Source organism: Notothenia rossii (genome assembly GCF_949606895.1).
Source record: "Notothenia rossii genome assembly, chromosome: 10".
In the NCBI taxonomy this organism is placed as follows: domain Eukaryota; kingdom Metazoa; phylum Chordata; class Actinopteri; order Perciformes; family Nototheniidae; genus Notothenia; species Notothenia rossii.
Genome location: NC_136908.1, coordinates 21465712 through 21483108, shown reverse-complemented (window position 1 = coordinate 21483108; position 17397 = coordinate 21465712). Strand labels below are relative to the sequence as shown.

The window sequence follows — 17397 nt, the reverse complement described above, 5'->3', positions numbered from 1 at the left end:
ATTGTTGAGAATAACAGTTTTAAAGGGAAATCTTGACACATTTTTTAGATCCAATTTGTTATTATAATTTGTTTTAAAGAGATTAAAGAAGCACTCATTTTGTTTATGTTTTTTTCCATTTCCTTTAGGATGTTATATAGGTTTTTGTGCAGTTAAATCCCAGAGTTACCTCCAGAGGGAGTTTCTCTCCCACACACTCCCCTGCTGCCTGAAACGCCTTGATTCCTTTGTTTACGTTCATGACATAGTGGCATCACTATGTAACATCTGCGTTCCTATTGGCTAGCGCACCAACACATTGTACGTGATAAGCATTAAACATGTCACAGTAGCGGCACAAAATACAAATATTAACTTAAAAAAAGATCATAATAGGTCTCATTTAAGTGAAATGTGAAAATGTTAATTGAACAGATATCAGCAACATCACTTATGAATGACCTTTAAAAATAAAGCCATTAAGTCTGCGAGAAGAACTCACCAGCCATTTAAATATTTGGATAAATATGTTAATTAGATGGATAAAATTGTCTTAACACATTTTTTATTACTTTTATAAATGTGCCCCTTGCTCTTCACCTGCCCCTGAATTAAGGATGTTCAATTCCAATCAAATTTCTATCATTTATACTCTTTACACATACCGATCTTTTCCCTTTAAGTACAAAAACACCAAAACACTGCAACAACCCGCAGCTCTGTTGTCTGCATGAAGAAACAGTGAGAGAGCAGTCGCCATTAAAAATAGAATCAAGTAACATTTGGCCGCTGTCTCTATCATCCTCTATTGGATGATGTACTGTTCTAAAACTTAATTATTTATGTTGTTTGGCCAAGTAATCTTAATGGAGGAAAAAAAAAAGGAAGTGTTTGTATGATAAATAAACAGAGGGACGAACATGAGGAGATCTGCCATGTGGATCTGCTGCTGGGGAATGGCAGAGATGCACATTTTCACACCCAGCATGGAACGCTGCAGATTTGTAGATCTGTGAACTGCAAACGTCTGTTGACACGTAAATCTGTCAATTCTCAACATAACATGAAATCCTTCAAGCCAATTGATGTTCTGTGTTAGCTTGGGAAGATGCTGCAACTTCACTCTCAGCCCTATTATCTTTAATATGAACTATGATTGCATTTTCTTTGCTGCACGGGGATGCATCTCATCTCAAAAGATGTCTCATTTTCTCACACTGCGACACATTCATTCTCACCACACACTGTTTGAAAAAATACGTTGTCTACTACACGTTGGTCTCATCAGATACGAGACAATATCATCGGCACTGAGGGAAATCAAACGTAAACTATGCAGCCACTGACTCTTTCTTTCCCACACAATCCCCCCCCCCCCCCTTGCCTGAAACGCCTCCATTGGACTCATTTGTTTACTTCTCTAACATAATGACTTCACTTTGTAACACTCGTGCTTGAAATGGCTAGCACTCCAACACATTGTACATGATAGTCTAAGGAGCTGGAATGCTGGAGGCAGTTGACAAATCACAGCAGAGCTGGCCAGCTAACCAATCAGAGCAGACCCATAAATGAACAGACTTATAATTGTTAGTAAGTTGCATCGAAAGATTATTACTCATTCACCATGGAGGCGTGTGAGAAAAAGAACATTTTCTTCAAGAGTTCAAGAAGGTAAAGGGGTGAGTAATGGATTTCCAAAAGATAATCTTGTGGGTGAAGTATCACCCACAAGGTTACACTCAATACGATAAGAAAAGAGAAACTAGATGAATGTGGAAGAGGTCAGGAAGCCGTGTGCTTATGAGATAGACCAGGGGTGCCCAACCAGTTGATCGCGATCGACCATTCCCAGTCGATGGCGAGATGTGTCTAAAAATAGAACAATATTCTGTTTTATCGTTAATGTCCTATAACATAATCTTCCTGTGCCAGAAAAATGCACTTGAACGCATCAAAGCTTTGTGATTGGCCGGCGTGACCCCATGTGTCGGTGTGTGGCTGGTGGGCAGTGGGCACTATTGCGCTGACGTTGTCCGTGTCAACAGGAGTGACAGTCCGCACACACACAAGACCGCAATTATGGCAGAAGCAAAAAAGCCCAAATATAATAAATAATATATAATAATATATAATATAATTTTATAATATAATTTTCACTCAGAGTGTGAGGATGATTATCTTTGTATCTATTCCAATTCAAAGTCTAGACGGCGAAGTTGTGAAAGAAGCATTCCTGGAGGCTGCCGACGTGCTTTTGGGGGACAGTAAAAATAACAGTAGCATTTCAACAGGTTTTTGATATAATAAAAACTCAAGTTGGATACCGTTATTAATCAGCTGTAAGTTTTTGTTTGTTTGAACTTATTCATTATAATTGTTGTACAAAATGGTATAAGAACGCAAACTTAAATTGATTATAGTCTATTATCAATTCAGGTTAGGAAACTAGTGTTGCTTGCATCCTATTTTAAAAGGCATTTCTTTTTATACTCTACTAAAATGCAACAAAAGAAGGGTTTGATTCTATTAATTTTGTCTTTTTTATTGCACTTTGGCAGCAGATTCCTGTGTAGCTTCAGATCTGAGTTGTCTCATTAGCAAGCCTAATTTATACTTTTGTAGCAACACTATTTTTATATAATGGCAAAGGGTTCAGAGTCTTTTATTTTTTTCCTATGTCATTATGTGGCAACACTGTTCAATGTTTCTTGAAAACATTACCCACTGTAGTATGTGACGTGTGAATAAACTCCAACTCTGTATCAACAACACTGTTGTGTAACTTCAGTTAAATACTTGTATGTGTGCAGATTAGAAAGAGGTAAGATAAAGGATCTGCAGTATTTTATGAAGTATTAATCGTACAAAGGTCAGTTTTATACAAGTAGAAGTGTGTATTTTGTACCTGGTAGTAGGCTGTCAGTAATGGCTACGCCTCTTTGGACTGGTAGATCTCGGCAGACTGGCAACTTTAAAAGTAGCTTTCGGTTCAAAAAAGGTTGGGCACCTCTGAGATAGACCTACAATCAACCTATAAAATATAATTAAGCCTTGATAAACGTTAAGATGTTTATAGGAAGTGTTTAATATTCATTCAGTTAGGGTTAACCAATCAGAGCAGACTGGGCTCTGGTTTCAGACAGAGGGTGAAAAAAGGTGCTACAGCACAGGCCGTATGAGAAAAATAAACTGCTTCGAACCTTAAAGCCATATCATGTCATAGTAGAGGCACAAAATAAAATATGAACCTGAAAATAAACATTATAGGGTCCCTTTAAGCTAGAGAAACTCGCTTTTAGTAGATAAAAGTATAAACAGCCTTTTACTGTCGCACATTCATCATTCTGCGCAGTGAAGGTCACACATTAAATTACAGCAGCAAAAAGGAAAGCACTGTTTGGATTAAAGAAAAGTATGTCCATCCAATCGGATAATGTTGAATTAAGAGAGAAATCTGCCTCTTCTCTTCCTAAACTTAAATAGTTTAAGTTTGAATCGGGGAACCAATCCAAACCATGTTTACTCACTTAATCAAAACAAACAGCCACCACTTTTGGAGGGAACGCTGGTTGACTCCAACAAAAGGAGCAACTCCAGTGGAAACGGTTTGGTTACAGAGCTAAAGGTCAGATATACAACAGGGCAGAGTAACGTGCAGTGTGAGAACCCTCTCTTGCAGGAAGAAGCAACAATTGAGGAAAGAAAAGCCAAAGATCATCGCTGTCCTATGAAACATGCATCTGCCCTGCTGTCAGCTTAATGCTCTTTGATCAGATAGTGGATCTTTAATTTTGGCAGCAATCTTTTTACCATAAAATGTAGTGTTTTCCTCAAATTCCTCCTAGTTTGAAACACTTAATACAACAAACAATTGTCTTATAATCAACTGGGGATGTTTCGAGGCGAAATTTAATGGTTATTAAAAATAATCCGTTTTTGTGCAAAATGTATAGAATGTTACAATACATCTTTAAAAGCAAGTAAGTATTTTATCACAAAAAAATATATTCAAAGTCACTAGTCGACCAATGTTAACTGTGAGTGAACTGCACTCGTTGTCGTATAAAAATACTGTATTATGTTGCTTTAAAGGTCGTTTCTGCTACTCTGAACTACAACATCTCCACTTCAGTAGAACTAACATAAAATAAATTCCTATCTCTATTTTGAAGGTTTTTTACAGCGGCCTTTGTCCTCGTCTTTTGAGGTATATAGTTTTCAATGGAAAGTAACAATGAAGGGTTTTCTCCGTATTTTATCATTATGCCATGAATTGGTCATGTAATAATTTTAAAGCTTTATCACCAAACCGGACCACCTACTCTTACCAAGAACTGTATCCATGACTCAAATCTTTCAGTATTTTACTCATGGAATGGAAATAATCACAATATTTTGAGCCAAACATCTCAGACTAACATGATTTAGACACAACTGAGCAGTTCCTCTTTATGCTTTAAAAAAAAATAGAGAAGCATCAGCTGACAGGAAACGCAGCACCCAGCAGTATGAACTCACCTTTTAAGTTTTTCGGGTTGTTTTGCTTGGTGCGCGGCATCTTTTCCGCCCTCAGTTCACAGGTGCATCATGGGGAATGTTGGACCTTGAGAGGGGCTGACTCCTATGCCACAGTGTGGGTACATCTACAGAAAACACGCACATATACATTGAGTCAGAATCAGCTAAACATGAGCTCCACAGATCAATAAGGCACTTTGCTTGGCCTTGTAGAGTCCTCCGCTCTCACTAGGCAGCCGAAGACGAAGCTGATGGAGTTTATTCCATGAACAAGTGCCCCAAACACGGCTGGACCTTTCATTTTAGGCCTCTGAGCCGCTGTGTAATAATGTGCAGTGCGGTTCAAGCTACTGTCAGTGGGAGGAGGTGTGAATAAGTTCCCCTCATATCAATATAACCTCTGCAGCAGCTGCTATCTGCCACTCTGATCTCACACAAAAGGCAGAGAGGTGGAGGATCGCCTGTTTGTTGGGGAAATGTCTGATTGACATGGCAGCGGCTGATACCCGCTCCTCACGTTGATGAATGTCAGCGCGGATGACGAATGATGCAAACAATCAGGTCCTGTGTGTGCCGGTGATGAGCGCTCGGGGCAGCTGGACGGCCACACAGAGGTCACTATCTGTGGACGTTAGATCACTGCAGAAAGTCACAACATCAAGAGACTGAGCCCACCTCTCACAGGGGGGGGGTGTTATTTTCATTCTGATGCCCTTTCACAAAATGTAAGATCAAAAGCTTGATATGGTTGAATGGTGATTCTGTGTGGTGGTGGTGAAGTTAAATGTTGCCAAACCCAGCAGAAGGTTTTGTATGCCCCACGATGCGCAGACAATCTCTCCTCTGCATAGACACAATCATAACATCATGAATAAAAACCTCATTAATCATATTTAAAAAGCTCTCCCTTTCCCTTGCATCACCTCCAACATGTCCCCATGTAACACCTCCACCTCCTGCAGGAGCAATGCACGTTGCAGAGCAGCAGTGGTCCAGGAATCAGCCTTTGTTTCCCTCCACACCGATATTACATAACACTTACTACAACTGGATGATGGTTTTTTGCTCCATACAGTTACATGTGGCGCTAGCGCAATGACATCATCTCACTGTGGATTTTCGGTTATATAGTCGTGTGTGTGTGTGTGTGTGTGTGTGTGTGTGTGTGTGTGTGTGTGTGTGTGTGTGTGTGTGTGTGTGTGTGTGTGTGTGTGTGTGTGTGTGTGTGTGTGTGTGTGTGTGTGTGTGTGTGTGTGTGTGTGTGTGTGTGTGTGTGTGTGTGTGTGTGTGTGTGTGTGTGTGTGTGTGTGTGTGTGTGTGTGTGTGTGTGTGTGTGTACGGTGGCTGCAGCAGGTCGCTTGAAAAAAAGAAACTGCTAGAAGCATAAGGAGCGTCTCACCTGCGATGCACGGTTTGGTTTCAGTCCAGGATCGACGGAGCGGACGCTGAGGCGGAGGAGAGGGACGTGCACTTGTTCTCTATCGTGTCTGTCAGTCCGTCTGACAGCGCGTCTGCGTGCCTCTGTCTGTGAGCGTGCGCGCCAGCGTGTGTTCGTGTGTGCAGATATTTGGGGAAACACCCTGATACTGACACGAGAAGGGAAAAAACAAAACATATGGTGGTTCAAGCGCTGCGCTGTAACGCTATGTCTTTAACACAGGCGGGCTGGAATAACAGGTGACTAATGATGATTTCCGTTCACACCTGAGGATCTACAGGAGGTGTGTTATGTAAATAACGCAGAGTTATTGGCGATGTTATAATTAAACACAATTATCATTAAAAAATGTAATTTTAAAGTGAAGCACAGATTTTTTTTGTGCAAGGGTCACCTACTTCACCAATCAAACGCAACAGGATGAAAGGGAATAATTGGGATTTAAGTGCATGCAATGAAGTCAGCAAAAACAATGCGTGGGAATAGCGTGTTTTGTGCCTGTTGCAACACGTGAACGCCCTGTAAGAGAGGGAGGAGCCAGGGAAAACCCCTCGCCGTCTAGCTGCAACAGCGCTCGAATGGGACACTTCCCCCTTGTATCCAACAAAACCCCGCCGCGGCCAAAAACCTCACACACACATGCCCATGTATCACAACACTGGCCATGGTAGTGAACACATGAACACAGTGCAGGGACGGAAATAGCTTGTGGCTTACCTACAGAGCAACAAAGAGCGCTGCGTAGACCGGGGAGCTCAAGTTGTCTCCTCTCAGAGAACGGTTTGCTGCAGGAGTCCCAAACAACACTGCGCCAAAAAAAACAGCACCTGCCTCTTCCTGACACTTATCAGAGCCTGTAAAGTTCACAGCAGGCTGAAACCGGACAGAGCGATAGAAGCATGTCCGACTCTCTCAGGCTGCAGCTACCGACAGCGACCTATATCACATTGACAGAACCCCGCTCAGGCAGCGGCTCCAGCGGCAAAAAGACACAGGGAAACAAATCAAGCGCACTCAAAATGTGTAATACTCACAGGTGCAGGGTTGAAACACACCTTTAGTGTAAGGAGGAGGAGGAGGGGGGTACAGCTCTGTATTTTCTCCCTTCACCTTCTCTCTCACTTTCTATTGCAGGAAACAGACAGGCCCTCTGACGTCAACGGGGGTCCCGTCTCCGCCTCCCAGCTACGGGGTGTCCTCGCCGTGCAGCAGGGGGTTCACGACGGCCGCTCCACCACCGCAAGGCCGAAGACAGTGAAGCCAACATTCAAAGGTGGAAGTAAATGTAATAAGTACAGTAGACGATTTAAGTATAATTTTGCAGTATTTTTGCAATACTTAGAATCTTCTTTGTATGTCTGTTTCTACTATGAATGCACCACAGTTCAGAGGGATATATATTGTATATGTTAATACGTGTACTGTTTATTTCACAGCTTAACAATTTTGCACAGAAAAAATATTAAGATTTGGAAGGAAAGTTTTTCTTGTAAAAAATATAAAAGTTGATTTTCTCTTTAGTTATTTTGATCATTTCAAAAGCAAATAGGTTTTTACTATTGGTTGCAAGCAACCAATGTGAAAGTGTCACTTCATACACTGGGTAATTGTGAGGGGATTTCTTACTATTTCTACCAACAACACACACTCTCAATCGAATAGTCCAGAAAATACTAAGCAGTAAGAACCTTATTCATCAATAATTGTGAGTTCCAGTCTGGTACAACATGGCTCCACTTGTGCTATTCTTCAACCAACTGCAACAGTACAATCCAGTCAAATGAAAGCATACAACTTATTTAATATTATTTGCTAGATTTGTACTGGTGGTTAATTAAAAGACGTGAGTAGGCTAATTTCAACCGTGTTATTCCGTATTTGTGAGGCTACACCACCTCCTCTTCTCACGGTTGAATTGTATTATCGACTTTGGTCGCTTCTGGAGGATACGGAGCTCGAGTTGTTTGTCGTAGCCCCCCTTGGTGGACCCCCACCCACCCTCTCTTCTGCACATACTTTAGGACTGACGGTTTTCCCGGAGGTTCCTTGTTGTCAGGTCACGTTGTGCCCCTCCGCCACTACCGACCGGGCTTTCCCATGTACAAACCCGCAGCGGGCTCATAACACTGGGCCTTTCTGCTACAGGACCTGTATCAAAATCTGGATAAAAGGTGGCCGTTGCTACAAATCAAATAAATACATGTTGATACTATACAAATGAAACGTTAGTTTATGAGGTCTGTCTTCCGAAATGACCAATGTTCTTGACCCATAAACTTCACCAGCCTGGCTTTATTCAGGTGGATTGGGGGTTCCCCAAGTAGCCTCAGATAAAGAGATCAAGCTACATCAATTATATTGTATAAAATAAAATAAAATATTTTTTGATCAGGCTAAATTTCACTGTGTGTGCTGTGTGCTCTGCATGTGTGACCACTAAAGACTGTTTCCACTCATCCATCCATCTTCTCCCGCTTATCTGTGGTCGGGTCGCAGCAGTTCCAGCAGAGAGCCCCAAACTTTCTTTTCCCTGGCCATATCAACCAGCTCTGACTGGGGGATCCCAAGGCGCTCCCAGGCCAGCGAAGAGATATAATCCCTCCACCTGGTCCTAGCTCTACCCCTTGGTCTCTTCCCAGCTGGACGTGCCTGGAACACCTCCCTAGGGAGCCGCCCAGGTGGCATCCTTACTAGGTGCCCGAACCACCTCAACTGGCTCCTTTCGAGGCGAAGGGTTTCATCCCTCCCAATTCTATTCTATTCTATCTATTGAAAACTAGCCGACAATAAAATATATAAAGGGTCTAACTGCCTTGACACATAGACTAAAATGACCTTTTGTGATCACACTCTTGAACTTGATTTCCCTGCAGTGATAACTAATATTTTCCACAGTAGCTTAGCTTAACCCTTAGGTGCATAAGTGGGTCTTTTTTGACCCGGTGAGGTGGTTTTCTTGAAGTATCTTTGTAATTACATTTTTGCATTATTTCATTTCCAACTATTCCTCAAAAAACATGTTTTGGATATCATGCCATTCCATTTTTGTATTTTTTCAAAATATGTCTAGTGGGAACCAAAATATAATACTAAATATTATACAAGTGATTTTTCTTAACCAAAATGGAATAAAAACACATTATTCTAATACGGGTCCATCATGAAACTAGGCCACCCCATAATACAATATTCTCACAGCCCACTCAGTCAAGAAAGCTCTGTCACACAGATTTGTTTTGCAACTGCATGCTGTAATAAGTGGATTGTAGTTCATATTTTATTCTATTTAATGATATTTTCCTTTAATTATTGATATCTTCATGTCATTGGCAGCAGCAAACATGGGTTGCCTGGGTGAATTGGTGTGTAGTGCCAAGAAGACACATTGTTATTTATATCCTATGTCTGTGGTCCTTTAGCTACGGCCATTGAAATTTTGTTGGTCCAGCTATGACACATCACGGACAGGAAAGGTCATGCTATTTTTGCCATATACGTCAAGAAATAGCTTTTAAATCAATGCGCAAGTAAATAGAAAATGTTCACCCATCCACCATGTGAAGAATTATTCTAGCAGTGACATCAGAAAGCAGGATCATTAGGACGTAATTTACCCACTACTTCTTCTCTTAAATAAGCTAATTAGGGTCTGAGACCTAGGTCGGCAAAGACCCTATTGAAATCGGTCGCACAGCGACCGATAAACCAGCGAAAAACACCCAAAAAAAGGGAAAACGACCGGCAAAAGCACAGAAAAGGTTCGGAAATCATGACGGCTGATAGGCCGCGCGAGCCCAGTCACGTGCAACTCGCATAATTGATATCGTTACGATCAATTTAGTCGCTCGCAAGACGAGCGATAACCATGCAAAACCCACAAAAAACAGGGAAAACGAGGGGCAAAAGCCCATTAAAAGTGGCCTACATCTGTAGCCCATGCGACTACAGTGAGGTGGGCGTCAGAAGTGGTGAAAATGTCAATGTTTAATTGGTTCCGGAATTTTGCGTCAAAAAATTCGTAGGCCACGCCCACTTCAATTTTTTACGTAAACTCCCCCTACTTTAACTTTCACGTAAACGAACGAAACTCGCTACGCATATCTAGGGTGCGGAGAAGAACAAAAAAGCCTCTTGGAGGGGTATAAAATAACGTACAGGAAGTCGGCCATTTTGAATTTGGCGTTGGAAAAACGCGATTTATCGGTGTAGCGGTGATTTGGCGCCAAAGTTCGCGTTCGCTCGATGCTAGGCTGTCCCTCGCCATGGAACACGATGATGTCATAACGCCAACTGACATTCTCAGAACGCCACCAAACTTCACATGATGGTTAACACTGAGGCCCTGAACAGCTCTAGGTGAAAGCTGATGTTACTTAATTTGGCGTTACCATGGCAACGGATCATTCGCCATAAAACACAGCGTAGCTGTAACTCCAATGGACAAGGTCCCATCGTCCCCCAATCTTCACTTTTCTATCACCGGGCAATACCTCAACAGCTCTACGTGAAATCTGAGATCTCACCATATGCCGTTTCCATGGCAACGCATCCCTCGCCAAAAAATACGATGTTGTTGTAATTCAATGGAAAATCGTCCAAACGGCACCAGACTTCAGACTATCATTGATGGTCCAGCCCTCAACAGCTCTATGTCAATTAGAGGATGTCATCATATGCCGTTGCCATGGCAATGCATCGCTCGCCAAAAAACCTGGTGTTGTCATAATTCAATGGAAAATCATCCAAACGGCACCAGACTTCAGACTATCATTAATGGTCCGGCCCTCAACAGCTCTATGTCAATTATGGGATGTCATCATATGCCGTTTCCATGGCAACGCTTCCTTCGCCATAAAACACAATGTTGTCTTAAGTCAATGGAAAATGGTCCAAACTGCACCAGACTTCAGACTATCATTGATGGTCCGGCCCTCAACAGCTCTATGTCAATTAGGGGATGTCATCATATGCCGTTTCCATGGCAATGTATCCCTCGCCGTTAAACATGGTGTTGTCATAATTCAATGGAAAATCGTCCAAACGGCACCAGACTTCAGACTATCATTAATGGTCCGGCCCTCAACAGCTCTATGTCAATTATGGGATGTCCTCATATGTCGTTGCCATGACGACAGCTCCCTCGCCATTAAACATGGTGTTGTCGTAATTCAATGGAAAATCGTCCAAACGGCACCAGACTTCAGACTATCATTAGTGTTCCGGCCCAGAACAGCTCTACGCCAATTATGGGATGACATCATATGCCGTTTCCATGGCGATAGATCCCTCGCCATGAAACACGGTGTTGTCCTAATTCAATGGAAAATCGTCCAAACGGCACCAGACTTCAGATGATGGCTAATGGTCCGGCCCTCAACACCTCAATTTGACAATATTGAGTATTCCCCAAAAGCTGCTGCCATGGCAACACACCCCTCGTCGTTAAGCACCATACTGCTATAAATCCTGTGTAAATGGTAAAAAACTGTTCAAACTTTACATGTGTGCTAACCGTCAAGCCCTCGAGACATATATGTGTCAGTTTTGAGATCTCGTCAAATTTCGTTGCTATAGCGCAATGGTCGCCATGAAACACGATTTTCTCATAACTCCAGTTAACATGCTCCAAACGACACAAAACTTCACAGGTTTTATAACGATGCAGCCCTCAACACATCTAAGCATATTATGGGGTGTCATAACATTTCGTTGCCATGGCGACAGATCCCTCACCATTAAACACAATGTTTGTGTCACTGCTGTAACTCAAAGACATTGTCCGATCGGCCTGAAACTTCCCACGTTTGCCAACGGCTGAGTCCTCGAGACACCTAGACACACACGTCGACGTGCGGACAACAGCCTGCGGAGCGTCGAAGACCCGCTCAACGCTGCTTGCAGCTTTAATTGTTATTGAATGTAGTGCTTTTCAGAACAATTATGACTCAGATTACTGTCACCCAAAGAAACTTGCTACTGTGAGGCGAACCTACCCATTAATAAGTGATTGTGTGACAGCCGCCCACCTTCATATCACAGGCTTCCTGCAGACTGAAGAGTGGGACTCCTGGCTCAGTCGAGCTTTATGACTCACCCGTTTCAACTGCTTAACTTAAAATTGCACATTTGAATAGTCAAACTTTTTGTTTTCTTTCTGTCTTTTGTCAGCCAGCAATCTGAACATTGATGCAGTTTTTCTGTCCATTTGGGGATTTGTTTTGCATGAATAAATATGAGTTGTTGATTTCTTCATGAACATATGTTCAGTTTTATTTAAAATATAATAGAGATTTTTTCGATAATTAAAAATAATCTTAGGTGGAAACAGAGGCTTCTTATTTCCTCTGAGAATGAGACATGAGGGTTTTATTTTTTGCATTGACTACTGTACAAAAAATGTACAGGTTTTTGGTTTTTCAGTGCAGGATGAAAAAGGCAAAGAGGGGGAGGGAGTGTGTGTGCGTGTTTGTGATGTGAAAAACTTTTTACATAACCACATTTTTCCTGAGAAGACAGCTTGTTTGGTTTTAGCTATTGCAATGCCAAGAGTCGAACAAATGTTTATTAACTGAACCCTCAGCTGCCATTCTGTTATCCAAAGTCAATACGACCGACAATCAAATCTGAGTTTCTTGTGGTTTTAGCTGGATTCGATCCATTTGTCTTTAAGGTTCAGCAAAAATGTGGTTTTGTAATGGAATGAAAGTGTGAAATTAAGTCTGTAAAGGGAGAGAAAGGTCTTCCCTTTCACACAGCTGTCAAAAGAAGCAGGCGACTTAATGCTAACGTTCATCGCTTTTGTCAGCTGAAAAGATACTTACCAGTTTAACTGATTTTATAAAGTGCATCACTAGCATCGGTTTCTAGCTGATGGTACCTCGTGAATATAATATAGCCACGCTGTTTCCCCAATGTTCTTTTACTTGCATTACCAAAGACACTTGTATGCTTGTTGTTTCGATCTCTGTAGGACAGATGCTACATGAAGTTGGATTACTGATTAGTCTGATGCTTTTCCTGAGGTTCTTCTTTTTGTTTCCCCTGTTAAAAATATATTTTAGAAGCGTTTCCTCATCCAAATTGAGTGTCATAGTACCAAATTACATTTTTAAAGCCCAATATCACAGGTTAAAAACGTGCAACATCCTTTACCGCTTACAGGACCCATTGACCTCAGACCCATGCAGTGGACATGTCAAATACACCCCCCTTTTAACAAAATGAACAGGGGACAAATGTAAGACATCTCACAGAGAGCAACTGAGAGGGACCCCCCGTCCAAGAACTGACGGACATGCAATAGACGTCATGTTGACAGAATAAACAACAATTACATAATTACATCAAAAACACTCTGGGGAGTGCCAAGTTAGTAACATGCATTGTGAGATGGTTTGTATGATTGTTGACCTTCTTGAAGCAAATTGGTAATTGATGATAATTGGTGAAAAAAACATTTAGTAGATATTACAGGTAATACAAGTCAGCTCACAGACTCCCCAATCTCCTCCATACAGTATCAGTTAGACTTTCGTCAGTGCAGAAACATAATCACAGTTATATTAAAGAAGGGGACTTCCTCAACTGCCCCCACAACAGTATAGTGAATGGCAGCAGGCTATTAATATCCTGGAGTGGTTACAGAAAATAAGCACAGCTGCCAGCAGAACTGTCCTCTGAACAATAGCCTCTTATGTGAAGGCACTGCTGTTTGTGTCCTTCTGTAACTAATGTTCACGGGGGTTCGTGTGCTGTTTGTCTATCTTTGTATCAAAAATAGATATTTATTGAACGCAACCTTGCAAAGAAAGACAGTATTCACGGGGGAATGCCTGAGTGTCCTATTTCTCTTGGCACACAGTGAGGCGTTTTGGATAAAGATTGATGTTGCCGAAGTATTTATACTGTAGGGTGGCGTCCTTTCATCCCTTTATTTTCTTTCCTCTGTACTCTTCCTATTGATGCATATTTGCAAGGAACTGGCCATAAACACCCCATATAAATATGGTACAATGGTTTTGACACCCAAGCTGTCCTGTGGAGATAAGCTCTACCTTATGCACATATCACACCGTACAGCTTTCCCTTTAAACCACATTAAAGAATCCAGTGTGTGCCACAAAATATATTTCAGGATTTTCAATTAGATGTACCATGGTTGTAAAATGTAACTTATGAGGCTATATTGTCCACTGCTGTCAGTGTAATTTGTATCCATAAAGGGTGTTTTTTTATATCATCAATGCAATAAAGGGTTTAGAGGGATAGACATTTAAAGGCAAAACTGTTTGAAAAAAATATCTGTTTCTGTAAATTCTCCACAACGCTGATAGACGACATTTCTGGGTGCTTTGTTTACCCCGCACCATATGATGTTACATAACCAAGGCTGTTGCCGTGGAAACGCAAAGACTCCACCCCTCGCCCAACCACTCTTAGACACTCATACATATAAACACACACACACACACACACACACACACACACACACACACACACACACACACACACACACACAGCTCAGGCAACAGGACTCTCTGTGACCACATGTCTTGACTGGTTGATTTAACGCTTGCTGATATTTCTATTAACGAGATAGCCCCTCTCTGGCATCCTGGAAATGTTTTCCCTCAGATATATTTGACAGTGTCCATGAGAGGAAACATCTCCGCTATGATGATGATTTGCCCCGGTGTTGATAAACAAATTAAACATTCACCACATTGTATTACCTGTACTGAAACAATCCCGTTATTTATTGCCCATACATCAAAGCAGAGGCCACAAAAAAAGAATGTGATGCAAGCTCTCGTCCAGCTTACGCAGTATAATGTACATGTTGTCAGTTGCTGAATGGCAAGAGTCTGAGTCAGTTTTCATTACTTTGAGTGAGCAATCAGCGCCACCAGTTGAATTCAAGGTCAGGGAGGCACTCCTGCCTTCCTGAGCCGCGCAATAACAACCCCAGGCATCCCCGCACAAGACCTGTCTCTTTGTGTTGAAGGGTACAGCCCTGAGTACTCTGTCAGCTCCGGACACCGTCTTATAGCTCCATTCACACACCATCTGACAGTGCATCAAACCAGCTACTATCTAGGTGGCAGAAATATAAGCTCTGGGCCTTCCACCGCAGCAGTTTGTCTGCAAATTGATCAATTAAAAGTCCGAACGATTATTTTTCCCATCTCCAGTTGGGAAAAGCACAAGAAAGCACATATTTGACGTGAATGCCAGTCACAAGATGTAGCTTGTACAAAAGGCACTCTTAGTGGTAGAAATCCAAATCTGAAACTTGTCTTGTCACTTTAATCCAAACTTAAACATAACAACTATGAAATGGATTGCCATGAAATGTTCTACAGACATACATGGTCAGCAGATTATGAATCCTAGTGACCTTTCAGTTTTGTACAGACAGTAAAGGTTTTTAGAGGTTAAACTAAAATGATCTCCTGAAGGAATGATCCCCATTGTCAACTTATGTGGTAATGAGGTTTAAAAATATCTTCTCCCAGAGGAGGAACCTTGTATTTTTACAAGTAACTAGTTGTCCAATGCTATGATCAACAATAGACATTCGCATCAGCCTCAGTTATACTTTGTTCGGTGTCAATCATCAAACCCCAGCATGCACTATATATAAAACATTATACCTGCCAAACATTAGCAGGGTAGCATTGGCATTTTGAGCATTGAGATGCTAGTTTAAAACACAACCGCAGCTGATGCAGTTTTAAATGGACTTCAGTAGTGTTTCCAAATAGCAAGGTCCAACTGATTTGCTTTTTTCTCAGCAAATTAAATCAGGTGTGGAAAGGTATGTGTGTATAACCCGTTCACATATTAGTTGCATTTTTCAGTGCTAGAGAAAATGTTCTCATAAATATAAAGAAATCAAACAATAAACTCTCAAGGTCATGTAGAAGTCTTTAGCCATGTTGGGATTTTAAAAAAAAACATTCCCAAAGCAGGCAGCTGGCACAGATCCAGAGATGCTTATCTGTTTTGTGTGTGTGTGTGTGTGTGTGTGTGTGTGTGTGTGTGTGTGTGTGTGTGTGTGTGTGTGTGTGTGTGTGTGTGTGTGTGTGTGTGTGTGTGTGTGTGTGTGTGTGTGTGTGTGTGTGTGTGTGTGTGTGTGTGTGTGTGTGTGTGTGTGTGTGTGTGTGTGTGTGTGTGTGTGTGTGTGTGTGTGTGTGTGTGTGTGTGTGTGTGTGTGAGCAGCCGTGGTTGCTGGCATATGAAGGGAGAACATTTATTGGAATTCCCATGTTATCCATCAACGGTGACATCATCCATCATCATTTTATATGTAGATTTAGTTTGTGTTAATCTTCTTGGTTAAAGCTGTAATCCACTCAAGCTAAAGCCACTTTTAAGGCACAACTTTAAACACTAAATCCACATGCTGTTCAATGCTTAATCAGTGGAGCAGAAGTGGAAAGATTTTAATCCCTGGTGAGGAAATCACTTTGCCAGCTTTGAACGCAGCACTTCTTCTCGGAAAGTAAAGCTGAGGTAAACATTGTTTCTGTGCCCCGATCAATCCCAGTGGTTCCATCTAGCTTTCTGTGCCCTGCAAAATTAGCCCTTAGGAAAGAAAATCATTTTTTACTGTTCCCATGTGACCCACATATTGTCCGGAGGGGAAAAAATCAAATGTTATTTAAAACCACTCTATAAAGCATGGCCAACCTCTTTGCCCGGCGTTGATTCACTGCCACAGACTGCCAATGGATTTTACTACAGTGCAGCTGAGTTTCCATTCAGCTGCAGACCAGGGTACCACACCGACTCTGAGCTGTGACGACATTTCCAGGGCATGGTTTGAGGGAGGCCAGACTTAAAAGTCCTGGATCCTGAAGGAGAGGAGTGTTTTAAGGGAGAAGCCCGGTGTTGAGTCAACATTTCCAGTGACATTACCACATAGGTGGAAAAATCCCTGCTGCTGGAAGGCAGGCTGTGCTAATAAAGGAAAATGTGTCTGCTTATATGACAGTAAATATAAATTACGAGAGGAGAATTGAATAATTCCATTCCAGGGTGGAGTCGAACAGTAAAGTATCCTGTATTATTGTTGCTAAAGAAATCTATAGCAATGCTGAAGAAACTATAACCATAGTTACAGTTTTGGAGGTAAAACCTCCAAAACTGGACATGGTTTTATTAGGATTTGTTTGTAAAATCCTTGCTAAATTAGCTAATAATTGGTTCCAACTAATAGATTTTCCCCGGCTACAGAAATAATGTTAATTTAAGGCACAAAATAAACTTTTCAGGTCCAAAACTTGAAGAAAATACACATGAACCCCAAGAAGACGGAAATATTATTGGCCACATTTCCAAGGCATGCTTAAAAATATTAAAATCCCAACATAAGGGTCACAGACTTTGTGCTCAGTACATAACCGACTAAATCTACAATGGGTCCACATGGCTAAAATCTGGAGTTTTATTATTAC

At 41.6% G+C, this 17397-nt stretch overlaps 1 protein-coding gene across 3 annotated transcripts in view; it reads right to left on the bottom strand.

The window, feature by feature from the left end:
- The window catches only part of hivep1 (HIVEP zinc finger 1), a 67298-nt gene extending 60123 nt beyond the window's left edge, over nt 1-7175 (bottom strand). Inside the window, exons 1-2 of one of the 3 annotated variants that reach the window (XM_079652776.1) lie at nt 6973-7175; nt 4501-4625 (exon numbers count right to left, since the gene is read on the bottom strand). In XM_079652776.1, the coding sequence (XP_079508902.1) occupies nt 4501-4540 (40 nt within the window). In that variant the 5' untranslated portion in view covers nt 4541-4625; nt 6973-7175. Of the gene's footprint in view, nt 1-4500; nt 4626-5899; nt 6524-6655; nt 6912-6972 lie in introns of those variants that run through there. The other 2 variants (XM_079652778.1, XM_079652777.1) reach the window with 2 other exon arrangements.
- Nucleotides 7176-17397: the final 10222 nt, after the last annotated feature.